At 34.3% G+C, this 18,360-nt stretch overlaps 1 protein-coding gene across 1 annotated transcript in view; it reads left to right on the forward strand.

The window, feature by feature from the left end:
* LOC139118674 (trafficking protein particle complex subunit 14-like) overlaps positions 1-18,360 on the forward strand; it is a 32,688-nt gene that overhangs the window by 1,879 nt on the left and 12,449 nt on the right. Inside the window, exon 2 of the mRNA XM_070682093.1 lies at positions 7,339-7,561. Coding sequence (XP_070538194.1) covers positions 7,339-7,561 — 223 coding nt within the window. The remainder of the gene's footprint in view (positions 1-7,338; positions 7,562-18,360) is intronic.

The raw sequence follows: 18,360 nt of genomic DNA on the forward strand, positions 1-18,360 counted from the left end.
CAAAGGGTAGTAAAATATTATTTTACAGTTACATCTATGAGAGTACAGCGATGTAAAGGTACATATGCTATGCACGCTAATATAGCACAGGGTAAAAGATAGCCCTGCCACTGATAAATTTTACTGTTTATGGAGGTCAACAATGTTCATTTGAAGTGACAGCCACCAACAGTGATGCCAAAAAATATCGCCATTCTCATGAAATATTAATTTTGAAAAAAAGAGAACCAAGAAGATTTATTATATTTTCAAATAGTTCTAAATAAAAATGAAACTACTGATACGATCACAATGAAGAAGAGAGCTTTCCCTGGAAACTAGGAATGCTGTTTCAATGGTCCATTATAATCCTTGTGCATTGAGAAAACACTGATTAGCTTGCCAAAGGTGAATAAAAATCAAATATTTGTTCTCATCCATAACAATATGTTTGACATATGTTTAACTTTTTATAGGATGCTGGTATTATGGTTCTCTGTTATACAACTGAAACTCGTGCACCATCTCACTACTTAAAATGTGTTAGTATTTTTGAAGTTACTGAATTTTTGTATAAATCAAATGCTTTAATGAAATGTTCAATAAACAAAATTGGATTGTCAATTTCAATATTTAATTTTATCCAAACTGCATTTGATAATTTTACACTATAAGTGATACATGTTTGCGGCCCTACATACCGAATCTTAGGAGATAGGACAATTTTACCCTATCAATAATTTTGGAGTCACTTGCTATTTTACATCACTGGCAATCAGGGTCAGAAATTGAGTAACGTCAGTCTCACAACTATCCTTAAGCTATATACCCTATGGTATTCATGTATCTTCAATGTTATTAGAGCCATTTTTCTTCATTTTTAGGTGTGGAGCTGGAAAACATACGGTATAATCATGTGCCGTGTTCAATATTGCTTTAAACGCGTCGAGAAATTACCACATAAATTTCACTCTTTTGATAATTTCCATACCTTTGCTTTCAAAAGGACTGTCATTTTTCAAAACATAGTTACATGACTCGTTTCACACACACACATCATACACACTTCAATAAAATATGATGTATTTTAAAGGTCCTGATAATTTTTCTTGATGAGTAATTACTTTAACGTTTACCGTTGGTTTTATTAAAATCTCTTTGTTAACACTACTATTAATTTCAAGTATTAACTTTATTTTGAATAAAAACCGAAAAGGTGTAACATTTGGGGAATGCTACAGTACGGTATTTTCTGCCCTCAGTGAAAAATTTATTTCCTTTATAAATGACAATACCAGTATAGCGTGAGCTATAAGGTAATTTATGGTGTTGTATCCCAGTTTCAAAGATTGATTTGGAGACATTGAAAAAAGAGTGTGACAACATACTGTTTTTCACTTGCTTGCTATCAGATATTTATAAATGAAACCTTGATGTTTTCAATAGGATGGTTAATCCATCATACAGGGAGACAGGGGTGGAAGGGTCAGAGGATTACATATGGTGATGCATCGGCTGTTCAAATGACCTGTAAATCATACTTGTTTCAAAAGACACAGCCTCCACTGAGGTAGCATAGTCTGTCCTCTTACTCATACTATACACTGAATAGTACCGGTAGTGAGGGGTTAGGTGCTATTGCACTTTCACAAACAAGACTGCTTTGTTTTTTTCACCCAGCTATCACTGAATACTATAACAACTACCTAGTTTTTACATACTAGCAAACGTACACATCTTCCCCCTGAAATGGGAATGAATTATGGGTAATAATATACCTAAAGATGTCTCATAAAGTTTCACTCTGTTCATCATCATTGTGTCATATCAGGCACAAGAGAAAAAGTATACTATTCTTCAGATTTTCCTGGCTAGATCAGAAAAGAAACAAGCGAAAGATTTTGTGTTTACAAAGCAGAAAATTTTCTCAACCTTGAATGCACAGCCATTGCAAGGACATTTATAGCAAGTGTATTCTTTAAGAAATGAAACCGTAAGTATCGATCAATTAGTATCATGGAAAAGTTTAAATGAAGAAGTATTTGCAAGTGATTTTGTGAGTTTGCAAAATCTGCATAAAGTGGAATGAGGAATGAAAATTCGTATGTCAAATATTGTCATTAATTGACATTCAGTAAGTATCTCCAAGGGCATCTTTGTGCATTCATGAGATAAAAATTCTGTGATGTAATCTTGGATGGATTTAAAATTTCTCAAGGTGACACTGGAAGTTACCGAGGACATTATGGTATCAAAGCTGATTTTGTGATAAAACTAGGAAGCTATGTTACATTTTTGGTGACTAACATTTACAAAGAAGAGAGAACATCATTTACAAAGAGAGTCTTATTTGTGCAACAAAGTGATAATAGGATTTTCCAATAAATTGTGAGATAAAACGTTTCATTTTGCTTTTCATGTTTATGTTGTTCTTACAGTTCATATGCGTTGGAGCATACTTTCCAATCTTATTACTGAAAAGCAGCATAATATCTTAATGCCAGAGCTGTTTAAGCAGTTGGAAATTGACAGTCTAGTTGGACCTCACATATGCACCTGGCATGCTTCAAACTTTGCTTAACTTTCTTACAGTAATTCATAAGGAGCACAAGTTGCAATGATAGTATAGTTTTAATGGAAGACATGGAGGGGCTGTGCACATTGCATTACGCCGGCTCACTCAGCTGGCGCAGACTGTCTATTTCTGACGGGTACCTGCCGCACCATACCCTGGGAGTTGCATCACAGAGTGTAGTACCAGTATTTATGATATGACATGTATTTTTATTCCACCCCTGCCATTAGTTTATTGCCACAAGACCCTTTCCTTGTGGTAACACGCATTATCTCTTACATATAATTGGCAAAATGTAAATGATCTTTTACGCATTTAATTTTCGTAACAGATGCTTGACAGGGCAACTTTGTCACATGAAAGAAATAATTCACTGCAATTTGTGTTATTTAGGTCTATGTGGTATAAATAACATCACTGGTACGTATTTTATCACACACACATTATTATGTGGATTTTTACAATATTGAAGCAGCAAATGCAATGCCTACCATCAGTGCATATACCATATTATGTGCATTTCTAAACAGCATTATGCTGCCAGTCTTATGAATGCAAAAAAAAAGCCAATCACCCCTTGCAGTCTTAATGAAAAGAAAGTAAAATAGCACAATAAAACTGATTACTAAGTGTATTACTTTACAGTTTACAATGACTTTGTATGGATTGTCACACAAATTTTCAGTAGCCAGTTAGTCTTGGTTGATACCCAGACTGTTTTGCAGGGCTATGATCCCAAGGGGCTGCTGGATGAGAGCCCCGCAAAGCAGTCTGGGTATTATTTAAGCAAGACTATCAGCCAGTCAGCTAAAGGAACAAAAACGCTAACTTTTGATAATATTTCAAATGTTTTTGATGTAGAATATAGACAGATTTTTTTTTGGCAAAGCTCCAGAGACGTCGAGCAAAAAATTGTTTAAGTTTGCTTCCAAACCAGTAAAATCATCTCCCTCTTGTTGCATGCTACTGATGACTTTGAGTCTAGAATTTACACTTAACACTCAAAAATTGCAGTATTGTCCTAAAAGGTTTTAACGTCCTCTAGGTGGGATTCATTTGTGCTTCTTTATTTTACTGTGATCCCATGTTGTAGCCTCTTTGCTGCAATTTCAAAATAAAAAAACACCAAAGTAGCTAAAGTAGAGGTGGTGATTCAAAGGAGCGGTTTCATTATTCTTCCAGGCCAGATTGTGCTTTATCAAAACTTCGGGATGAATTTCTATCTGTTCCCTCAAAACATTGTTAAGCTTTTCCCCAAACAAACATTAGCTCAATTACTTTATATATGTAGGGCATAATTCTATGAAGTTAGTTTAGTAGTACTGTATATAATTCAACCACTCCTCTACGTCATTTTGGCTTTATGTCTGTCCATATTTCCTAATAATACAGCAGGCTATTGCCTTATGGAATTAAGGTAATATGTATTGCTAATAATATCCTGTGGGATGAATTCATGCTCATTGTCTAAACATTGTAGCTTTTCTAAACAAATAAAAGATCTATAAAAGATGACAAAACTCAACTTTAAAACCACAGGTTCAAAAAAGTGAAAATGGCATATTTTAAAGCTTTCATCTCAAAAAGCCAGAGTTTTTATATCGTTCATCCAATGATGAACTGGTTATGTCATTTGTAGTTAATCTAATTTTCAAAATGCTAATATTATGACCAGTATATATGCATCAAGGACAGTGCCTTGTTCAGACATATATGTAATGTGTAAATTTAGTTTGTTCATAGCTTCATTAGCATCAAGGTAAATGTCTGTATTCACCATATTCCTGGCTTTACCCATGCAATTCCCAATACCAGTACAATATAAATGGAAGTGGAAATAATTTGAAGTCACTATGGATTTGCGTCATTGGTTACTAAGAAATGTTGATATCAATAAGCCATGCAAACTTTCTCAATACAGAGAGGTTAACAATATCGATCTTAAGAATTGTATAAAAAGGACTGTAACTGCGTCAGATCATCGATAATTTAAAGCTCCATCATTTCTGAGAGAAAATATCATGTGGCTTAGCTTTGCAGGATAGCACAGAGACTGTGCTAGGGAATTTATTTGTTTTTATGAATAATTTCCCAATAACTTGTACGACTAATATGAAAAAAAACTTGAAAAAATTGTATCATCATGAAATGTAATAATAAGGTCACTGATTAGCACTGAGAAAAATTGTAACATGGACGTATGTGTATCCATAGCATTATTGGTAATTTTAAACAAATCAACTTTAATAATAAGAAATCAAAATCTGTAGAGACAGGATCACTAATGTTTTCTCAATTCTCAAATTGAATTTAACCTGGGTTGGTAATTATGGCGCCCGGAGTGTGCTATTAGATTATAGAGGATGCATTGACCTGATCTGCTTTATGGTCATAATTTTTGTCAAATCATAAAACTATTATTAGAGGGTCAGGTATCTATTATAACACTGTCAAACTATTCCTGGCCACCAATTACTTTCATGGTAGAATGTCTTTCCTTTTCTGATGACAAATCTTTGACCATCAGGCACTAATTATATATGTGGCATGTTTCCTAGTAGCTCATGTTGTCACAAATTTCAAGGTATTAACAGTATGTTGGCCATGGCACTGCCATCCTTTACATCTTAATACACTTTGTTATTTGGGTGATGAAACTGTATTTTATGTGGTGCAGCTCTATATTGTGCAATGTGGACTCAATTAATAATAATAGCTGATATTAACCATTTCCATGGATTGTTGTGCTGAATGTATCATACATGTTGGTTTGATCACGTCATTGTCGCTAAGTTTAAAAGAATTTAAAAAAATCGCTCTCCAGATCTGCTGGTTATTTTTTTTTATTGGTAATTTTATTTTTTTATTTTTTATTTTTTTATTCACTTTTGAATAATACAACACTTCAAATTTTCACAGATATAAAGTATGATATGACAATGTCATGCTCTTTTATTGAAGGGCCTGTAGCAGTTACTTATGGTGATTTTTTCCCTTTTTATTTTGTATGCCAATTGCAAGTTCTTTTTCTGGATATTGAAATACCTAATATTTAGCTTATCAACAAAGCATCTATATGTACATGTGAAATGCCGTGCTATCGTTTGAATATTACTGATCACAAATGACATAATGCTTTTCTCACATTAATATGCATGAATTAATATTTTTTCCACATTTTCTGCATAAACGACGAAAATAAAGCATGATAGTGTATAATGGATACTAAAAGTCACACTAATTTGTGTGAATTTATGGCTCAGACAAGCTGCACTACAACCGCACATGCAGCAACAAAACAATTGTCCAATGCTGTGCGTGTGCAGCTATATTTAGTAACATACCTGAAATTGCAATCAGCACTATTCTGTCCTTGCTTGAATACACTAGTCAACAACAACAATGCAGTGTACCGGTACACATGTACAGGTTGAGTGGACTAGTTCAACAATGTAACTCTGTGTGCTTTTGGGAGTAGAACAATGACAAGTGGTGAAAATTGTCAAAAGTCGTGCAGCCTCTTGCGTTTAACCATTTAATTTTTCCCACCAAAATTGTTCTGCAATTTAATACGAATTTTAATGCATTTTTGTGAATCTTTCTGTAACTTTTGTTTTGATAATTTTTGACTAAGTGGACGTAACTTTTTATTATCTTCAGTTTTTGATCAAAATTTTGGAAAAAAACAGAAAAAATTGTCCAGATCTGAAAAAAATGCCCACATTATGTTTTATAAAGGTGACAAAAATTGACTTAAGCACTCAAACAATGGGTAAAAACATTTGGTCTCTCACTAACTTACTAACACAACATCACAAGCACTGATGACAAAATACTCCATTGTGACAATGCTGCAAAAGTTTTCCAGTTAATAATAATATGCAAACAGCTGATTGTTATAATTGTCCTGAAATGCATGGATGTATACAATGCAAATTTTTATGGCTGTGTGTGGCATTTAGAAAGGAATCATGTTGTGTAATTTTTAACAGGTGGAAGGTTACATTAGCATGTATACATCATGTAATAGAGTGTGTACAGGTATATATTGACATAGGATCCAGTTGTACAATAGTCAAATACTTTCGTATTTATTCAGACAATTACTTCTACCATTCAGAAACAATAGAAGTCATTAACTATGTGAGAGGTCTTAAAAAGAAAACAAAATTGCCTAAGCTATTACGCATAAAGTAGCGAATTGTCATTTAATATCCAGTTAATGATGAGAAAGGAACACTGACATGGGAGTTTCAAATAAGTTGTGATTTTGTCAAATTATTAATGTATTTTGTTCATGCAAACTACAGGTACCTGTACCTCCAGTATTAATCAGCAAATCCCAGAATAAAATACTATTTCATGGCAAAATTTTCATACAGGAGAGAAATATATCAACGTTACACTGTAAAGCACAAAAGAACATGTTCGTGTTCGCCAATCAACTCTGCCAAAAATGCACAATCACAACAAACCTTTTGTAGATATCTCCATGAGGATATGGTTCTCGAAAATTATTTAGTCATATGAAGATTTGTGAACTAGCACCAATCATAAGAGGCTTGGAACAACCTTTAACATCCATAAGTCTAATGTCAGTTTATTCCTGGAGTGGTTTAATGCGTAAATCATTTTCTTTGCATCACATACACCCTAAAGGTTTACATTTTAAGGTAAATATTAGTTTCTCACTGACTGTCTACAACAAATATTTAGTCACATGACATTCATTTCAAAGGAAATTAAGTATCATGATCACTGTATCAATTTGTTCCTCATTTCAGATGCCCAAACCTGTGGCAATCACGGATGACATAGTCGTCTTTCAGCTTTCTGTAACGCTATCACAGCTGCCAGTGAGGACCACATCTTGCCAGGTGATTGTGTCGCTGTGGTCCCCGGAGTACACTGATAAAGCTCTTCAAACCCATGGCTATTTGAATCTCTTTGTGGAGTCCAATCCTATGCTTATACTGCAGGCCAGCAGTACAGGCATCAAGTGCAATGGTGAGTAAACTCTGGTTCATCTGTCATGTTGAATTTGTCAGTCTTGTTCAAAATCGTCAAATCCAAGTCTTGTATTGCAAAGCTGAAGAACAGGTTTAAGCAAAATCAGTTTCGACTCTATGGTCAATTTTTGCCTGTTTTGTCTGTTGTTCTGCAGTAGATACATACAAAATGTATGTCCAATTCAGTGTTTATGATGCAGACTATCAGGTAAAGTTAGTGCTGGTAACAGATAAGAAAAGACTCAAAACAGACCTCTTGACTTGATCATACGATGAGAACATCATTGTAAGGCAAAGAACAACACATAACTCTTTCAAACCTTAACCCTTTGAGTGCCGTAATTGTTCCCACTAAAGTTTTAGTGCAACATTTTTACCAATATTTCTGAATTCTTCTGTAATTTTTTGATAATTTTGGACCAAATGGGCATCACATTTCATTGGGTACAGTTTGTTATCAAAATTTTGACAAAAATCTGAAAAAAATTGACTGGAGTATATTTTCTAAATGTGACATAAATTGTCTTAGCGCTCAAAGGGTTAAGCAAGTGGACCTCTAACAAAATAAGTTTTCTGCGTCATTCTTCTGAAGTCGAGCTGAGAATTGATGGGTATTTATGGGTCAGCCCTCTACCATTTATGAATTAATGTACCATGGAAAATTACTCTCTAATTTTCACATCACTAAGAAACCCCATGTGCATGTCAATTTGATATGCAGAACACCATGCATCTGAGCTGGTCACTGCACCTTAGTGACCTTTTTTAATTTCAGTAATTACAAGTAGCCAGTTGCAATAACTGTAATTTGCCATAGGTTAATGTTCACATTGTACGGTGATAAAAAGAACAAGCAGTTTACAAAGCTGGACTAATTTTCCTAATGGACTGTACCGGTATAAAAGGTACTCTACAAAGCATTGTGTGCCCGGGTATTACACCCATGAAATGTAATGTTTCTTATGCTGATGAGAAAGGTGTTTTACTTGCTTTATCCAAATTGATAATCAACCCAAATAGCTGTGCTAGGAAATTTATGAAGCAAAGTTGCAGGAATAAATGGGCAAATATACTGCGCCAACATCCTTGATTGACGTCTATTGTGTTTTCTGAATAACCCATAAATATTAGACTCACACTCCCAGACAAAATTCTGAGAGAACTACAAATACTGATTTACTTTCTTTTAGCTATGCAATGATAATTTTTTCTGTTTACGCCAAATTAATTTATAGATTTGCTTCTCATCGTATCAAATCAAAATGGGTTTTTTTGTTGTTTTTTATGTGTTTTTTACCCTCAAAATATATTTTTGTCGGGTAAAGAATATATATGAAAGACATGAACATGCAGTAGCAATTCTAACATACAAAAAAGATGATGAAGATAAGTTCACCGTTCAGAGCTATAAAGTGCGTACTGTCATATGTGATCCAGAGCTACAGATAGTAAAATTTTCTGTTATGTGTGGCACACTCTCATTTTTAGCTCACATTTAGTATATGTATACATGTGGTATATACCAAAGACAGCTTTTATGGTAGGTTGGTGTTGTCTGTATGTATGTACGGTATGTCCTGCCACATCAAAAACTCAAAAACTGTAGCACCTACAATCCTAGTATTTTGTGTACAGGTGCCCCCAAAGGTGGAGGTGTGAATTTATTCAAATAAAACATGTTTGTATCAAATATATGCAAATGAGATAAACAAAGGGAAAATCCTGAAAATTGCTAAAGTTCTCTAACTACAAGACAGATTTGGTTGAAACTTAGTGTACAGATTGTTTTAAACTTTAATTAAAGGATGCAGTAGGTTATTATCTTGAAAGTATATGCCATTAAAGCCCAGTAGCTGTATTATTTTGCATTTTGCTCAACAATACATCCAATTATTAGAGAGATGTTTTTTATCCTGTTATTAAACAATATTGTATTTGAAAATGTTGTTATTTCAATCCTTGTCAATGGATTTGGTTGATTGTTCACAGTTTTAAGCAATAAATGTACCTGCTTGCTGCAGCCATATTTCACTAGCAAATCGAAAAATTAATTAGTCGTTAAAATCTAATTTGCAAGCTATTTACACATGTCTGTTCAAAAAACTGTCTGTGGTCACACTTCAGTAAAGCATTTTTACATAAGTTGCATTTGATTTCAAACTATCTTTAATACCAAAAAATGCAAAAAAGTAGAGCTAGTGGAACGTTAATGTACGTTATAATTAAATAAAGTACATGGATGAACTATAGACACTGACCATTTCATAGCCTCATTATCAACAGGATTTAAGATTCAAATAAAAGCTCTCAGAAAAGGAAAAGTTATTCTGGAAATGGAATTATGTAGCTATTTTGGGTAATAATTCAAATTACATAATGACCCTGCCATTTTAAGGATTAATGTAATTTATGAGATAACTCTTTAGGGTAAGTGTTTTTATCATCCATCGCCAGCAATTAGAAGACAAATGTAGTCCTTAATCTGGAAAAAAGATAATCACAATTAATAGCCATATTCTCCTTGTATAAGGATTGATCAATGGCTGTTTTTACTCTGTGGTTTGAATAATGTAGTTACGCTTATAAGAATTCACCTGATGACCCTGTCATCAATCATGTATGTCAAATTGTTCTGTGCCCTGCAGTCTTTTTGTCATGTCTGTCTGAGGAAGCAATTCTAATGAGAGATCTATATTGATTGTTTCCTGGAAACATCTGTGCATTTTTTTGACGGGCGATGGGGCAAGGGACTGATATCGCAAGACATTGTGACAAGACATTGTGTGAGCAGGTTTGTGTAATCATTTCAGAAAAATGTGGCGGCATATTAACTGAAGTGATGTATGAAGTGCAATTTGAATTCAATATGGCCATGAAGTAAATACTGATTGGCACATAACCACTTTCTTTCACATGTATTCCTGGACTTCATCAGAGAAAAATTGTAAAAGGATGATCTTGTTCTTCGGAGTAATAAATATTCTGAACATGTCCTGTTTTCATGACAACGTTGAGAGATTTGTGCATAAAATTGTTTTGATTTGAATATGTCATATATCACAATACAAATGTCACAAAAAACAAAAACTTGGCAGGTTCCAGGCTTGGACTGCAAGATACAAATTGGATTCTTTGCAATACATGTAATAGTAGAAACCGTCTACTATAAAAGCGGTGTTTATCAATAAAGACTCTGATTTTTGTCTCAGATATATGATATTAGACACTGTACTAGTTATTATCCTGAGGTAAATTATTTACACAGTATATGATAAGGCAATGATTGTAAATCTTGTAATGTACAAGGATGTATGTAAAAACTAATGTTATGAGTTATTGTACTCAAATTACATCATTTTTCACCCCCATGGTTATTTTCCATGGTAGCTCAAAGTTTTCTTAATTTTGCATACGAGAAGTACGTTTAGTTAACTTAATAATATGCTAAAAAAGTTAATTGAAGACTTATGCAATGAATTTGTTTCTGTAATTTTACTCAGGCATAGACACGTAAGAAAATGATGAAAGGAAGTGAACTAGTATTTTTGCTATCTCCAAGTATGACTCCATCATAGAAGTATACTATTAGGAGGGCCTTGATAAATTTGGCTTTTGGAGGCATCGTGTTTTCATACACGTACCAACCCACTGGCTGTCTCAAATAACTCAGTGTTTGTTATTTAGTATCATGAACATGCAGATTTTCCATCACAAATCAGAAAAAATATGAAGAGGTATTGTTTACATGTATGTGTGGGCGTGACAGGAAATGAAAGAGAAATTAAAGCTGCTGTTTATAGTGAAAAATTTATCCTGTATCCAGTGGCGTATATAATACATCTTTCCGAATGGTGGATGCAATTTCCATTTAATCCATTACACAGTGCCTGTGTACATGTACCAACTGGGGATTAAATTGTTCCTTCTCTGACCCACAGTACTTCAAATATTTTCCCATTTGCTATGATTGCTACATACCACATTTCAACTTTGGCCATAGAGGGCAGTCATTGCCTAGCAGTGTTGCCGTGTATGTAGTATGTACAGCAGCACACTGATATGCATCTCGGCATATTTGCATTGTATGTACAAATGTATTTGCCTGTCAGCTGAAACTCAGAGACAATATTTCAGAAAAAGCATTATGTAAATACAAATAATCTCTTGTAAAATATGAGTGTAAACCGCTGAAGATAAAAGTGAACTCATTTGTCGTAATGGCTTTTAAAAGTTTAAAGTTGATCACAACATTTGATAATTTAAGGTCCAGTAAAGGGAGTATGCAACTTAAAAGTGAAAGACTTATAGCTTTGCTGAAACTTTCTTCGATGAGATTTTCAACCATTGTCTTACCAAATCTATAATGAAAATCAGGGGTCACCGTGCAAAGTTTTGTACTAGAGAAACAAATTATCTAACATTTATTATTATATTTGAAATTCAAAATGGCCATCATCACTGGGTTAACTCTATGGGAAAAAATATAATTTCCGATTTTCATAAAACTAACACAATGAAAATTTTTCTAACTCCAAGAGCTTTAAATTGAGCCCCCACAAGTGGTAGACCAAACAAGTATTGTAAAAAATTTGAGAGTCTGTCCCTTAGGCAGTTTCTGCCTTAAAGTAAACATAGGGTCAAATACACTTTCATTTAAATAGAGTAATCTAATTCATCAACGATATTTGTGAGCCAACTGTTAGAGTGTAGTGTAATATGTTCAACCATGGAAAATAATAACAAACACACTTATTGATCAGTTTTAACGAGCTATTGTTTTCTTGACAGTCAAGAGCCTTCCACAGAAGTTGCATGTAACTTTTAACAGCCCTTAGCAATATAGAAGTTACCTGAGTACTGCCTTTAACAACAACACAGTATAGATGATATCCAAGAATGAAAGTTTGTTGGAACAGCTATCGAGCTGAAGTTCTAGATTCTTTTACATGTAACCTGCAGCAAATATGACAATTTGTAAGTTATCTTCAAAACATCCTCTCCAATCACTTGGCAATTTAACTTTCAGATGAAAAAGAATAACAAAATTTATGTTTTGTCAAAAAATTTATACATATTCTGTATGAACAACTGATAAATTTTTACTCATCAATGTTTCACTGTAACTTTGTATGGTGCAAACTGAAATAAAACTCCATATTTGTTTAAAATATTACAGTTCAGCTTTATTTGTTGGAGAGTGGCCTGTTGATGCAAACTGATTGTCTGCTTACAGATTAACTGAGGCTTGTCAATGAAATCAATATTTTCTGTCAGCTTTCAAGCTTACATACAACCTGACATATGGTAGTATTTTGTCTACCGTCAGATATTATCCCTGAAACGCAGGGTAACTTGGTGAATTTTAAACCAAAATTTAAATCTTAAGGCCTTGGTTAACATCAGACTCTCGACAGGATCATCGGTATGCAAACGCTTGTACATACATACAGGGACTAATCAATTATTCACACTGTTTTTCCGGGATGGGTGGCCATCTATATGTTTCAGTGCACCGTTCACAATGAGAGAAGACATTCACAGCCAGCGAATGAATGGAAACACATGTTGCAATTGACAGGTTTGGATTTTTTTAATCCTTTTGTAAGACTTCTGTGGTTAGTAGCAGATGACACCCTCTCGCGATACATTTTTTTATAGCCTCTGATACCTGCTGAAGGTTTGCAGTTTTTTTACCTGCCACGGCAGATACTGTTGGATCTCCAGTGAGTCTGTCACCTTAGTTCTTTCAGATCTGCGATTTCTTGTCATGCACTCAGTATCGGTGGAGTAATTGTGAATAGCGGTGAAGTACCATACATATTTAGAATCTGTATGGTGTCAACAAGGACTGAGTCAATTGTGTTCTGTACCATACCTATGGAATTTTCTCACTGAAACATCATGGCCTTGGATTATCTTTCTGTAGATGAAATTATCTTGTGATATTGTGTGTCCACACTCTAGAGAATACTTGGAAAAGCATTAAGACAGGTAGGAACGTATAATTGATGGAGTTGTCAGCATTTTTCACTCTCAGGCAATTGATTTCATGCCACAGTGACAGATGACTAAAACATACCATTACAATAGGGTGGGCTTCTCACTTAAAATATCCTATCTTAATTCTTTGGCTGTTTCTCTCTGATATAGTTGGTTCCCTGGATTCTGACAAGGCAGGTATTGATGTCTGAGTATAGTTGTTACACCTTTGCACCACTTAGTGTAAATTTTCATCATATCGTTCTAAGTCTGTTGTGATATAGTTACTTCAGATTTGGAATACACTGTTAGGTAATGAACTGGGAACTAAAGGTAACATTTTGTTGCATATACTAAGGTATGGTGACAGAAATCATCCAGCTGATAACTCCTAATGCCATACCTCTGTTTATACAACATAATAATAATAATAATAATAATAATAATCTTTATTACCCTTAATCATAATAATATTACAATTCAATGATGAATGTACATCTGAGTTGTGCTGTGATAAAGGGTAAATGGAAACGGAAAATAGCAAATGCTAGTCTAGTCCGTTCCCAAAGCCATTTGATGTTAAAGCAAGGAAACGAAGAAGAAAAAAGAAAACTGAAGTATATCGTAACAAAGTAACTAGGTGAATAAAAGAACAACTACATAAATAAATATATAACTAAATAGATACATTACGAGTAAGTAGAAATGCGTAAAAAAGAAAACGATAAGAGAGAAAAAAAAAAACCGTATATAAAATATATATATATTTAAATATGATATACATATATGTAAAGTTGAATATAACTCTTCATCACTTAAAAAACAAAAACAAAAAACAATCGTGTAAAAGTAGACTTGAAAGTGCTAAGTAACTAAGTAAATAAGAACAACTACATAAAATTCATTACGAATAAGTAGAAAATATGTAAAATAAAATAATAAAAAAAAAAAAAACCAAAAAACAAAATGTATAGTGAAATATTTATATTTATATATCTATGATATACATATTTGTAAAGTTGAATATAACTCTTCGTCATGTAAAACACTAACCGTGTATGAGGAGACTTGAAAGGGAGTGTCTGAACGAACTTCTAGTGGTTTTTGTTTTAATTTGTTTAGGTAATGTATTCCAATAGATGCAGCCTGTATATGATATCGAGAATTTACCCAAGGAAGTGTTGACACTTGGGACATGAAGGTTACCATTAATTTTATGACGAGTACTGTAGCAATGAGAAGGCAACTGACAGTATGTTGTAAGACTGTGTGGCAAGTTATTATTTATAAGATCATACATGAATGTACTGATATGTAATTTATGTAATTTGTATATATCGAGAATATTAAGTTGTTTGAAAAGAGTAGCTGAGTTTGCTGTGAAGTCACTGAAAGTTATAGCTCTGACTGCCATTTTTGCGAAAGAAAGATACTATTGAGATGTGAGGAATATGTTGAACCCCAAACTTCAAGACCATAAGTGATGTGTGGTAGGATGAAAGTTTTGTATAGAAGAATAAGGATATTGCGTGGTAAAAACTGTCTCAATTTGAAAAGGATGCCAACCTTTTTTCTGATAGTAGAATTAATCATTTTAATGTGCTTTGACCATTTAGATGTCTGTCCATGTGAATACCTACAAATGATGTCACTTCAACCTCATTGATAACTGTATTATTGATGTGTAGAGTACCATTCAAGAAAATATGTTTGTTATGATTTCTGAAGACAATGTAATTTGTTTTGAGGTAGTTTACAGTAAGTTTGTTAGCCCTGCACCAGTCCACTACAGTATTGAGGTGAATGTCGACAGTATTTAAATTTATATTAACTTGGTTAGCAGGGAAAGTATGAAATAGATTGGTATCGTCAGCAAACAATCTAAAATTGAAGTATGTGGAGGAACGGGCAATGTCATTGATAAATAGTAAGAATAGGGTAGGTCCAAGGACAGATCCTTGTGGTACTCCACATGTAACATTAAGGAATGATGAGGCATTATTATTGACAGAGACTAGTTGGGATCTATTGTGTAAGTAATTTCTGAACCAAAGTAAAGGAAGACATGGCTATCCATACCTCATGTAAACATACAGGGTACATGTACCTCAAGATTGGCATCACTGCATGGATCTCGTTTAACCTTGAACCAAGCCATTCTCTAATGCTGATCAAAAACTTCAGCATACGGAGTATCAAGTTCAAAGTCTGATGACACTTAGGCCATAACAGAATCAGTGATTCAGTGATTGCATACTGTTACAATTTACGAAACATGATTTTACAGAAAAACAACAAAAGACATTTAAATTCAGTGTCCAAGTTATTTCAACAGCATCATACTAGTTTCGGTATTTGAGTTCACGTATTCAAAAGAGCATTTCAGTGTACAAATGACAAATAATTTACTGTATGTGCCTATATGCAGAAATCTTTTATTCAACATTGAGTTGAACGTTTACTCACAGTCCCTCTATCCACAGAGGGACTGTGGTTTACTCTAAAGACCGTGTCTGAGTAACTTTCAATTGCCAGGGTATCGTGAGGTTTACAAACTGTGTGCATCCAGTAGTAAAGTTATTAAAAAGTGCTATGATTTATATATGGCAATGGTCAGTGTATAATTGGGTTTCGTCCATGACGTCATACCCATTTATAGGATAGACAAATTGCCTGCACAAGATGATGCACCAGCCATGTATCTGAGTGTTTCATTAACAATTGTACAGTGTTGGTGGTAGACTAGAGTATAGGTTTCATTCAAACAGATAGTGCTCACCATTGTAAGGTAAAATAATATTGAATTGAGAATCAACATAAGCAACTGATAAAAAAAACAAATTTATAAGTTCATACCGAAAAAAAACTTAATGAAAGGTGGAACTGATAAGGTATAGAAATGTCGTTGGGCCAATATCAGAAAATCAGAATTATGAAAATCATTACAATAAGGATATGCATAGAAAACTGAAAAAAAAATATTGCACACACATAACACAGGGCACTCTGGGCAATATCAGAAAATCATAATTGTGGAAAAAAATCATGAAATTATTAATAGTACTACGGTATGTAATTAAGATATACATAGAATACTGAAATAAATATTGCATGCATGCAACACAGGACACGCCACTCCATCAAAGAGTTAATATCGTGTGTATACTTGTACAAAAATATGATATTCAGGTCATATTATTAGGTTGATGTTCGTGATTTGTTCTATTTTGTGTTTATGAAACAGGGGACCCACTGATTTCGCATAATGCTATATGTGTTTGTGTCCTGAGGGATTCACTCTCGGCTGAGTGGCAAAATACACTGTCACTTTATTTATCACAGTAACTATACAGTAATAGACAACACTTGCTAGTTAGAGAGTTCCATTGCCTACAGGCCGTCTTGTTAAGTGTACCTGTATTACTGTAAGTAGTGGGTGAGTTTTCATTTATTTGCTTTGGCTTTTTGGTGTCAACCACACATCTTCAAAAATCATTGCATTCCATTGAACAATCACTTTGCTTGGAATTTTTACTCTGATGACAATGACATTCAATCTGAGAAGTAACGGTATTGTTGTGTGACAAATTATTAATAGAATTGACAGTAAAATTCCTAATCTAGAACCTCTCCTCAATTACGGTATAGGCTATGCTCCCAGCTAAAAACAAGATAGGTTTATATAGGAGGAGCAGTGTTCTGCCAAGCTTTCGCATCAGTGGGGTCTGAGGGCCCATGGAAGCTCAAAAAGTGGGTCGCTGTTGAAAAAAGGGGGTCATTCTCAAGACAATTATACACTTTATTATGTGCCAAACCCGTGTTGTTGTTTCGAAGTTCGAACTCGCAGATTCCATGAGTACTGCGGTTTTATGGTCCTACTTACAGTCTACAAGGCGAGTAACTGTACTCGTTCGGAAATTCATGTTGTCTCGGGTCATCATATTTCGTTTATTATTATGCTTTATGCATACTTTGCAAGTCATTTGGTTGTCTTTGGCATCGTAGTGGAGCCAGCTGAAATCACGTAACCATTTTTCATGAAGATGTCGAACATGCCTGACAATGACAATGTCAAAACTTGCGTATGATTTTACACAACTGAGTTTTTATTTGCGTAAAATGTATTCAAAATGCGTACGGCTAAGGAATCAGTATCTGAAGTGAGTTGGGCAGTCTTTTCTGTAGAACTTGGAGGGTTTCCTGTAATGCGCATGCTCTATTAATAAAAAACAACAAACTGGGGGGCTTCAAGGTGTAGCTGAACGCTTGCCATGCCGTGATGCAAGTCCCGTATATATGATCGTTGAGCAGCCCAATGAGTTCATGTTCAAAGAAAAGACCTTCTGACTGTGAAATTAGTGTTTTCAAAGGGCCAACAAAAAGCAGATACTGTTCAAAGTCCAGCGGGACCTCTCAAAAATGCAACCCGACAGATTCTAAATGGTCATCCGTAAACACTTTCCAAATAACATGCGACATAATGACCACTGTATTGTATTGTGTTACCAACAACGTAGACTCGATCGATTCTCGAATTTTTTGCATCTGTAGTGCCATTGTCTGTACAGAACTGATTGACGTGACGTTTTGTGATGATGAAATACAATGTTGCATAAAGTGCTGCGGTCTGCTAAAATCTAAAATGTTGCAATATCATGATAAATGTCACTTGCAAGCAGGTGCATATGTTCTAATTTTGTCCTGCATTGAACCACATTCAGGCAATACAATGCAATACATGCAGTGCGGCAAGTACGTCGTGTCATGGGGCGGCATTTCTCAATGCGTATTAGTTTACGCAGTCATGATTTTTTTTGC

The sequence above is a fragment of the Ptychodera flava genome, chromosome 19 (assembly GCF_041260155.1).
Source record: "Ptychodera flava strain L36383 chromosome 19, AS_Pfla_20210202, whole genome shotgun sequence".
Taxonomy (NCBI): domain Eukaryota; kingdom Metazoa; phylum Hemichordata; class Enteropneusta; family Ptychoderidae; genus Ptychodera; species Ptychodera flava.